General features: G+C 53.2%; 1 protein-coding gene across 1 annotated transcript in view; it reads right to left on the bottom strand.

Moving 5' to 3' along the window:
• TBC1D2B (TBC1 domain family member 2B) overlaps nt 1-10,809 on the bottom strand; it is a gene marked incomplete at its 5' end in the record, with an annotated part of 53,903 nt that extends 43,094 nt beyond the window's left edge. The window contains 1 exon segment of the mRNA XM_006142619.3: nt 10,727-10,809. Within this exon segment, the coding sequence (XP_006142681.2) occupies nt 10,727-10,809 (83 nt within the window).

The following is a 10,809-nucleotide window of genomic DNA, read 5'->3' as shown; positions in this document are numbered from 1 at the left end:
GGTGTGGAGCCAAGGCGGGCCAAGCTCCAAGGGGCTGGGTCCGTCCAACTCTGGGACACCAACCCTGGGAACAAACACAAACGACTTCCTTTAGCCCACAGCCCCATGACGATGGTGCCCTAATTTCACCCCGGAAGAGGCACAGCAGGGGCTCCCTCAGATGATCACGTGCTCCTATATGCCTACAGGGGCCCTGCCTACAGCCCGGCGGGTGAACGGCCGGCTGGCTGCCTCGCGTTTCGAGTCAGGCTGCCCTGCGAACACAGGCTTCCCCGGACGCTGGAGAGCAGGGACGGGAAAATGAAACTGGGCCTGCTGCCTGGAAATAGCTCCTACATCCAAGATCAACATCTCCGCCACAGCGGGCCTGCCCACCTGTAGCCTACCGCCAGGCTGCCCCGACACTCAGGGACAAGCTCCCGCTGGGAGTCAGTCTGCCCCACGAAGGGCCCAGAGGACTCGGCTCCCGGGTCCCCCTTCTCCCACCACCAGCCTCTGCACTAATGGCCCGGCTCATGAAGGCATTAAAGACGCGGATTCCCACCTCCCTGGGGACACGTCTTTCGGCAGCCACACGGCTATCCCCAGATCCAGACCCCCCGCCTTCTCTGGGGAGATTCTCTTGATCATCGGTCACACAGAGATCTCCGTGCTGCAGTGCTGCCAGGAACAACGGCACACACACAGGTTTCGGGCCCTGGGCCGGACCCGGACCAGTATGCAACACGGAGGACGCTCCCTCGTCCGCTACGGAGACGCCAGGCCTCTCCAGAATCAACAAGCCAGCAGACCTCTGCTACCTACCTCCCAGCACCGAGTGCACGGACAGTGCAGGCTCCCTCCGAGGCTTTCCCCAAACCTCCTGCAATTCTTCAGTTGTATCAGGGGATAGGTTATGTGTAAAGTCCCGACACTATACGGGACTCTTTTTTTTTTTTTTTTTTTTTTAAGAGAGCTTTGTGCTATGGGACAGGTGCACTCACCAGCCATCGAGTAAATCACCCCCCACCCGTGATTAAATAAATAAATGAAAAGTTAAATGGAATAATTCTTTTTTAAAAATGAAGTGTAACGCATAGGTCGAGGTGGATGCTCAGTACCTGGTAAGCAAATGGCCACAGCACACCCTCTTCTGGTGACAAAAGGAGAACCCCCCACACACACCCACTCTTTGCAAGGGGACACGAAGGCTGAGCACTTGCTCTGCCAGCACACACGCTGAGCACCTAGGAGGTGCCCCCAAGTGTGGAAGATGCACTGGAGAACCTCATCCCTCCAGGGCGACCCAACTTCAGACGCTCCGGGACTAGACAGGATTGGATGGCGTCAAGGAGCAAAACCAACCCAAGTCTCTAGTCAACACGGGGTCCCCGGTGCTGGGGCGAGCTACTGCTTGTGGGACGACCACGATGACTCCAGGAAACAGCCTGCCCAGGGGCCCTCTTGGCTTCTCGCCCTTCAGAAGGCTTCATACATGGAAGGGCTCAAAGTATTTACTGCACGGAGGACTCTGGGCATAGTACTTTTTTGTATTTTTAGTTTGCCGGAAGGCTCATGTACTCATTGGAGAGAGACAGAGAGGGGACAGAGAGCACACACCGTGAGGCATGGTCACACGACAACCCCTCCCCTTCCGTCCTTCCCGCCTTTCGGGATTTGGGGCCCAGTGCGTTTTCCATTTGGCCGGGTCTGAGATTTGAACTACAAGGTCAACCGCATGGGACCCAGCAGCCTTAACCACCAGGCCACAGACCGGTCCTCCATGACTAGTTTTGAACAGAAGGCCTGCCACTCCCTGGTTCGCCATCTCCATACTGAATTCACTCTGAGAGCAAACGAGAGCTGGCCGTGGACGCCTGAGGTCAACCTCCACTCACGGGTCATCCAGACCCACCTGCATACATCTCTCCATCAACGCTGAGAATCCCCAGTTCAAACCCTCCTCCCCTTCCTTGCCCAGTCTGAGAGTGCTTCTACCCCTGCGGGATTCTTCTCCTCCCTGCGGGGGGCAAGTTACTGGTGGTTATTTCGGTCTGACAGAGAGGGGAAGGTTGCGACCCAGGCTGATGGGTAAAGGTGTCCGACCAATGAGACCTGCCCGCTCAGGGGCCCCAGGGACGGGAGGTGGCCTGGACACCGCCGCCCCGAAGGCTTCTGCTCCTTCCCTCCAAGTCTCAAGAAACAGTTATTTCCAAAGGGGAAGGAAGCTGGTGACTTGCGTATGAGCTAAGCAAGTAGAACATGAGAGAAGCTGGCGAAGGTGGCTACTCGGGATATTTCGGGAGGGAAGTCCACCGGGCGGGCCAGGCCTGGCCGCACAAGCCCCCCAAGGCCGGCTTCACCGACTACAGCACACCCAACCAGAAAGGACCATGCTCAGGAAGCAAGGTTCCATGGGTCTCCAACTTTGCTTTATCCACCTGTAAGCCGGTTTACCAGTAGGTCCCGTATAATCACCCCTATACCCCACACACACACCAGACAATCCTCCTGGTGCGATGGACCCGAGCGGGCATCAGGGCTGGGGTTTGAATTCATGTGGTCGAAACCTAATCCCCACTGTGACAGGATGAAGAGGTGGGATTTCTGGGAGGTGACTAAGTCAGGAAAGACATTAGTGCCCTTATAACCGAGGTCCAGGGGAGCCCGCGTGCCCCTTCTGCCAGGTGAGGGCGCGACGGGAAGGCGCCATCTCTAAAGCAGAGGGCGCCCTCGCTGGACACAGGACCTGCTGGCGCCCTTCCTTGGACTGCCCCAGCTCCAGAACTCTGAGCATACACCTCCGCGGGCCATGCACTACCAGTCTCGGCATTTCATTCCAGCCGCCCATGTGAACGAAGACAGCGGGCTGGAGAGAAGGAAAGAAATTCTATGCCCGTCTCTGTGTGACACCTCGCCCACTCCTACGGCTCTCCGGAAAAAGGCCAAAACCCTGCCGTGGCTCCAGGCCTGCCAGCCGCCCGCCTACCTGCCACCTGGTACTCGAGCCCCACACAGCCAGCCCGCCCACCCACAGGCCTCTGCTTGTGCCATTTCCTCTCCTTACAACACCCACTTCCGCCAGCCACCACCGGTTAACACTAGCTCGCCCTTTCCATCTCAGCTCAAATGTCACTTCCTCAGCCCTCCCCATCTCCAAACCGCCGGGCTGTCGGGAAAGTCGCGATGCATCCTCCGATGCAAAAGCGTGGCACGACTTTTCCTACGACCCAATAGACCAGGACTCCCTATTATACATGCGTTGTACCTCTTTCCTTGCGAACTTCCCAGCCCTGGTTGCAGTTTGTCTTGGGGGTGTTTGTTGATTTTATTTTTCCATGTTTCTTTTTAAAATGTTGTTTTCTTTTTTTTTTTGATGGAGTATGTGTGCATGCATGAGAGAGAAGCACCCTTAACACCTCCTCATGCCACAACTCTGCTTCCCAGCCCTCTGGCTAGGAGCGCCCACCTGCATGCCAGCAAGCACTCAGGCCCACTCGTGGATCTGAACCAGCAGGCAGACCTATGGCTTCCAGCCTTGCAGGGAACTGCACGACTGCAGTCACGGCAGCTGGTCCATTCACTGTATCTTCATTAACGCCTGTGTCCCCGCTGTAAGGAAAGTTCCATGAGGACAGGAAGCATGTTCAGTCGACATCCCCAGCGCCCAGGCACCGCGTGAGGGAGTGCATGAACGAGACGTTCCTGAGGCCTTCCTCAAACAGCGAACAGCAGTCCCAGGGCCATACCTAGCCCACAAGCCAAGAATGGTTTTAATATTGTTAAATGGATAAATAAGTCACAAAAGACTATTTTATGACGTGTGAAAATTACGTGGAATTCAAATTTCAGAGTCCCCAAATACAAATGGGAGCACGGCGTCACTCAGTCCACAGTTGTTTTTGTACCGGAGTCACAGTGATGGAGACGGCACGGCCTCTAAACCTGACGTATTTACCTGTGACCTGGCACATACAAAGTGTGCTCCTGGGGCCAGCAGATGGCGTAACGGTTTTATTGCTGGACTTCCACATGGTGGACCACAGTTCAAGTCTCAGAACTGGCAGCTTAGAACTCAACACAGGCACATGCACCCAAAATCCTGAGAGGAGAATGGAGGAGAAGCAATTGCAGTGTGGTCATCCCCCTGGGCGTTGGTTTCTCACTTTCTGTCCCTCTGTCTCCCCAGTGAACACACCGTATAGCAAAAATCTCTCTTTAAAAAAAATAAGAAAACTTGCTTCTATTGTAACAGGGTCCTCAGAGTGTAGACTGTGGACGCCAAGTAAAAGACCTGAAATCCAGGGCTGACTGTCATCTCCCCCCTCTGGGAAAAGGGAAACCGTAACTCTCTTCTGGATTCCTGACACCTCAGAGCCTGCTGACCGGCAGCCACTTACATCACGGGAGGCAAGAGTCACCAGCACATTCACACGTCGGGATGCCCTGGCTCACCACCCCACAGGGTCGGAGCTCACCCCAAACCAGCAGTTGCTGGTGACCATCTCCTCATTTGTGTGACAGCTGTCAACCTGGGCATCTTGTCTTATTCAGGCTGCTGTAACAAAAACACCATCCAGGGGCCAGCAGGTGATGTGGTGGTTAAAGGCGCTGGACTCCCATGTGGCTGACCGTGGCTCGAGTCCCAGACCTGACGGCTTGCTTTCTCATTTTCCTTCTCTCTCTCTCTCTCTCCCTCTCTGGTCAAATTTAAATAAGTAGATAAAGTTAAAATTAAAAAAAATAATAATAATTCTTAAAAACACACACACACAAAAATAAAATATTAAAAATAAAAAGTAAAAATGTTTTTTTATTTTTTATTTTGCTAGAGGGTACATACAAGCACCAGAGACAGAGAAAGGGAGAGGAAGAAGGCACTCCCGGATGGGAGAGTAAATGAGACGGGTGAGAGGCCATGTCACCATCCCTTCTCCTCAATTTCTCCACCCAGTTGGGGACTTGGGGCACACACACACGACATGATTTTTTTTCAAGCCACCAGGACCAGGATTTGAACCATGTAGTCGGGCATGTGGGATCCAGCTCTCTTAATCACCAGGCCACAGGGCTGGTCCCCTGTCTTTTTATAAGTTTGTTCATTTCTCTCATTTGAGAGAGATAGGCAGAGGAGGATCCCTGGCTGGCTGGGGGAGGATTGCTTCACTCCTCCCCGCTGTGGTCAGCCAGGGCCACAGGTGTACCTTACGGCATACTTGGCACATCCAGTCAGCCCAGGATCCGAACCCCAGCACTCCTGTCTGGCCCCATCACTGCGTCATCACAGCCGCGGCTGTACCTGCCCGTAAGGAACTAATTGGGACACCATGACAAACTCATGAGACGTGAAGTCTCCATAACCTAAGACTTAAATAATGCTTCAAGACCTGCAGGCAGGTGCACCAGGGCAGGACGGCTTAGCAGAAGCACGTAACGGATGGCTGGCTCCCGCGCTGTTTTGCATGAACGCACTGATGACTCAAGCTCACAACTGTCCGTCACCACGCAGTTTCAACAGCAGGGAATGCGCGTCCTTCCCACAAACATGGGCTGAGCATGGCCTAATGGCAGGACCACAGCAGTACTGCAACGCTCTGTGATGGGAGAGGCCATCGGTACACGCTGTGCACACACGTGTGCCTGTGACCCCAGCTGGTCGGGAAAGGACTAGGGGAAGGATCATGGTGTGAGGCCTTGTTGAGGGTCTCCATCCCCCTCTCCCCTTCCTCCCTGTTGAGGGTCTTCATCCTCCTCTCTCTTTGTCAACAAACAAACCAACTTAGAGAAAGCACCGGCGTGCCCAGCTGTTCAGTCACGTGTGACCTGGGAAGCGGCAGTGCACACCACATGCCTACGGGAAAGGAGCAGATAGCCACTGCATTCAGTCTGAGACGCTCCTTGCTCCAGAGACTGTGGAGATGTGAGAGCACCCGGGTTTCTCCAAGCTTCCCTTCTCGGTCAGTCAGAGGCTCTCCTTCCCCCAGGTGCCCGCCCATTCAGTCTCTGTGCCTCAGGTCCCAGTGAGACTCGGCGAGAGGCCTCCAGCACCGCACACACACCTGCACACACGTGCACACGCATGCCCACATACCACAGGAAGCATCAGCCCCTGCCAGAGCCCGCGGCAGTTTCCAAACGTCCTGCAAATGGTATTACATGTCTCAGTAATGAACTGGGCAGAAATATGATTGGGTGCTGGGGCCGGCAGGTGGCATGAAAGTTTAGTCAGCTGGATTCCCACATGGCCAACTCCACAGTTCAAGTCTCTGACCTGGTGGCTTGAAAAGCATGTCAGATGCATGTGTGTTTGTGCCCCAAACCCCAAGAGAAGAGTAAAGGAAGTGGAACCACGGCATAGCCTTTCCTTCTAATGGGTGATGTCTCACTTTCTCTCTGGCGAGTGCACACACCCTAAATAGCAAAAATTGCAGAAAGAAAAACCTGATGCTTGCTTACCGCACGAGGACAGATGTCACATGTAGTAACATGAAAAACCACCTCAGTCTCTCTAATCCAAAACCCTACTCAAACCCAGGTGTGTCAGGATAGACACCACAAGCAGACACTGCGTGCTCCCTCTCCTGGAGCCTCTGCGGTCCAGGAGGGCCTCAGTGCACCTCCATAGTCACAGACGGTCACACCCCTCGCCAGGCTCCATTCCCGGGACTGCAGAATGAGGCGCTGGAGCAGGTCCCTGAGTTTAGGAATAGAGACGCTGACCAAGAAATTCCAGTATCAGCTTTCATGAAGACTCAAGCAGTAAAACATTTTGGAAAAGCCCAATGAAACCACAGCTTCTCCCGAGAAGGCTGGAAGGCACTTTAAAATAAGAAACATATGATAATACAATAAGCAAGCTGCTGACTTTTCTTTTCAACCCATCTGTCACGAGAAATGCTATCTGGAAAACAATGCGCAATCAGTTGAAGTCTGAGCAGGTAAATCCCCGATAACCTACCGGGGTCTCTCCTATAGCTGGGGAGCCCTAAACTGAGCACTAAGGCTTACGGTGCAGGAGCCTCAGGTGGCATAGTGGTTAAGATGCTGGATCCCACAGTCTCCTGTGTGGTTCAAATCCCAGACCTGGTGGTTGATAAACACGCTGGGCATGTCTGCATGAGTGCCCCAAATCCCGAGCACAGAGAAGAGCTTGTGGCATGGCCATCCCCCCGGGGAGCAACCTCTCACTTTCCCTATTTTTCTCCAGCAAGTGCATGCAACCTATAGCAAAACCCTAAAAACAAAACAAAATAAAACTATGGGAACAGTTAATGAATCTGAAAGGTAAAAAGGAAGATAGACTGTTAAGGTCTACTTTTATTACCATAAGATTCTTTCCCTGCAGTTCAAAAGGAAGGAGATACTGTACACTACATCGTCATTCTTAAAACACACCCTACACCAAAACCCATATCTCAACTGCTCCCTTCTGGAAAGCTTACAATTGCTTTTATAAAGCTGACGCTGAGCCCCGATATTGTCTTATTCTGTGACGAATTTTACATAACAAATTATTCCCATAGGGCTGGCCCTATAGCCTAGTGGTTAAGGGAAACAGATCCCAGATGGCTGAGCACAGTTTAAATCCACCTCTCAAAAAACATGCCAGGCACATATGCATGTGTGCCCCAAATCCCAATAGGGTAGAGAAATGGATAAGGGATAATGGCATGACCATGCCTTATTGGGGGGCTGTTCCCATGCACCCTCCATTTCTCTCCATTGAGTGCACATGCCCTCTGCCGATTTATTAAGACAAAAACAAAAACCCTGCATAGTCAATAACTGCATGAAAATATATTTCCTTTTTTCTGAAAAAAAAAAAAATTATAGGGCTGGCCCCATGGCCTAGTAGTTAAGGAAGCCCAATTCCACATGGCCAATCATATGGTTAGAATTCTGGACCCGATAGCTTGTAAAACACACCAGATGTGTGTTCATGTGAGTCCCAAATCCCAACACATGGGTATATGAAGCAATTGCAAGAAGACCACAACTCTGAGGGTGTGTGTCGGGGGGGAGCTTGCTTTCTCTCTCTGTTTCACTCTGGGAAGTACATGTGCCCTATCACTCCCTCAAAAAAAAAAAAAAAATTCTGAACATACAAACAGATGGATAGAATAATGTAACAGACGCTGCTGTATGTATCATCAGCCCAAGAAATAATAGGCTGCAAAGCAACAGTGAAAGCCTCAGGTCAGCCATGGCAAATCACAACCACTCTCTTCTCATGGGAGTTAACCACCCTGAAAGTAAACCTCCCACTCCCTGCATAGCACCTATCTGTATGTTCTGTAGTACTGTCTCACAGGATCCCTCCCATCTTCACACAGGGCATATCACTCTGCACACAACCATTCTGTACCTTTACTTCTTGCTCAAGTTGATGTTTCTGAGTTACTTGCATTGACATATACAGCTCTGGTCCTTCAAGTGTATTACTATACAGTACTGCATTACATGAGCACGCTACCTATGGGACCAAAGCCACGGCATGACATTGCACGTGGTTGCTATGTAGTAGCTGCCAGCTGGCCGTTTTCCTTAACATTTTCCAGAGTTCTCACAATGAGGAAGTAAGAGGCCTTCTGCACTGAAGAGGGAACTAGGACAGAAGTGGTGTAACTTGCCCACCACATGAATGCTGGACCTAGGCTGCAAGTTCAAGTTCATCCACACTCCTGACTTTATGCCTGGTAACCTCACTTAGGTAGATACTTTCATTTTCAGATTCTTTTTTTTATTTTTAACTTGCCAGAGGGTGCATGCCCTCACCAGAGATAGACAGAAAGAGAAAAACAGAGGGGGGAAGCAACACCCAGCAGTGTAGTCATGCCACAATCCCTCTTCCTCCATTTCTCCATCCTGTCAGGAGTTGCCGAGCACACATACACATGCAAGTGGTGTTATCACGTGTCCAGGGCCAGGACTTGAACTGTGGTCAGTTATGTGGGATCTGGCTTTCCCTTAACCACGAGGCTAAAGGGCAGCCCCTAAATTTTTTATTTAAAAAAAAAAAAAAAAAGGGAAAAAGAAAAGGCTCTAAAACCATCTGAGAAGATCTGAAAACACTACATTCTACTTTTTTTTTTAACAAACAATTGCACAGGAAATGCATGTGACACACAGGAACAACCCATGTGTACACAGAATAAGCCTCTGCCTTTGGCAGAAGTCCCTGTGTACTTGCTGGGGTCATGCCCCAGTTCATGGAGACGCTCTCTAAGTAAGCCCCAGTTGAAATGCAACCCTGCTTGGCTTCCTTTGGAGAAACAGGCTGTCCACGCCCACTTAGAGAGGGACAGAGGAGCCCGAAGAACACAGGAATGAGACCCTGCTGGAAATGGCAAAAGCGGAGTGGACCGAGCGCTAATGAGTTCGAGGAGCAGCTCCAGCTGCTGCTGGCTCGCAAAGTCTCAGGCAACAGCCCTGTGCTCACAAGGCCAGGGCGCCTGCCCACTCTGCTCTCCACTTGGCCAGCTTTGAGAGTGCTTTCATACAGCCCGGCCCAGCCCAGCCGCTCTGGAGAAAGCCCAGCTTGCAATACGGAAGAGAGGCCAGAAAGAGGACTGAGGGTGGAGACTCGTAGGAATCAGGCAGGGAGAAGGCCCAGACGGGCAGCCTGGCCCTGGCTGGGGCCCACTCCCCCAGGGGACTCTAAGCTGGAGGGCCCCTGGGAAAAGACAGGGTCCAGCCCCCTAGGGACTCTCAAAGGCAGAAGCGGCCTTTCCATGCCAGGACTCCCCAGCTCCTCCCGGCACTTACACCACCTCTCCCACACTGGGTCTCTCCCCTAGAAGATTAAGAAAGCCTCAAATCAAATCGGCAAGGCAGAACTTGTGGAAGCAACCAGCTCCCACCTCTTCAAGCCAAAACAAGGAGCAGGAAAACAGGCTCTGCCACCCACGGGCTGGGGGCCTCGGCTGCTGCATCCCTGCCCCCTCTGGGGGGGCCTGCGGTGGATCCTCTCCAAGGGCCGGGCCATCCCTGACTCTCTACCCCACTGACAGCACTAACATTTACTGAACAGCTTAGCACATCGGTCGTTTACTCCCAGCAGCCCCATGAGATAGACACTGGGAGCCAGCAGAAATAGTAGCCCTTACAGCCCTGGACTCCTACATGGCTGTCGGCGGTTCGAGTCGCAGACCCGGTGGTTTGAAACTCAAGGTGGACGCCTGCGAGTAGGTGCCCAAGATCTTGGGAGAAGAATGGAGAACAGATTGCAGCGTGGCCATCCCCGCTAAGAGGGAGGGGGCCGGGGGATGATTTCTCACTTACACTGTCTCTGTCTCTCTCTCTGGTGGGCATACACGCCCTAAGGCAAAAACTTCTTAAAAAGAGAGAGAAAGAGACGTTCTCCTCATTTTACAAGGGGTAGCAGAAGCACACCAAGGTTCAATACCTTGCGCAGGGCCCCACACAGGTGACAAGAGACGCCTGGGGGTAGAAGCTTACAGTCGGGTGTGCCTGGGAGGGCTGCACGGGACTTCACGGGATAGTGGGGGTGGGGAGGCACGAGACGGGGCCTGAGGGAACGCGCGAGCGAGACCAAGCGAGGACGGAGACGGCTCTGAGTGGCTCCAGCCACAGTGGCCCAAGCCCGGGTAAAGGGCACGAGAGAGGGCCACGGGGCGCGAATGCGGAGCCGCAGCGGGGAGGAAGGCTGCCCGGGCAGGACGCGAGGAGGCCTTCGGGAAAGGGGACCGGCGGGGCGTGCGGGCGGCTGCGGGGCGCGCGGTCCCACCTTGAGCACCGTGACGGCTCCCGCGCTGTGCACCTGGAAGTGCGCGGGCGGCTCGGCGCCCGGCTCGGCCGCCTCGTCGGGGC

Source organism: Tupaia chinensis, unplaced genomic scaffold (genome assembly GCF_000334495.1).
Source record: "Tupaia chinensis unplaced genomic scaffold, TupChi_1.0 Scaffold000078_1, whole genome shotgun sequence".
In the NCBI taxonomy this organism is placed as follows: Eukaryota; Metazoa; Chordata; class Mammalia; order Scandentia; family Tupaiidae; genus Tupaia; species Tupaia belangeri.
Note: the sequence above shows the minus strand (reverse complement) of the source record. Positions and strands in the feature narration are given on the sequence as shown.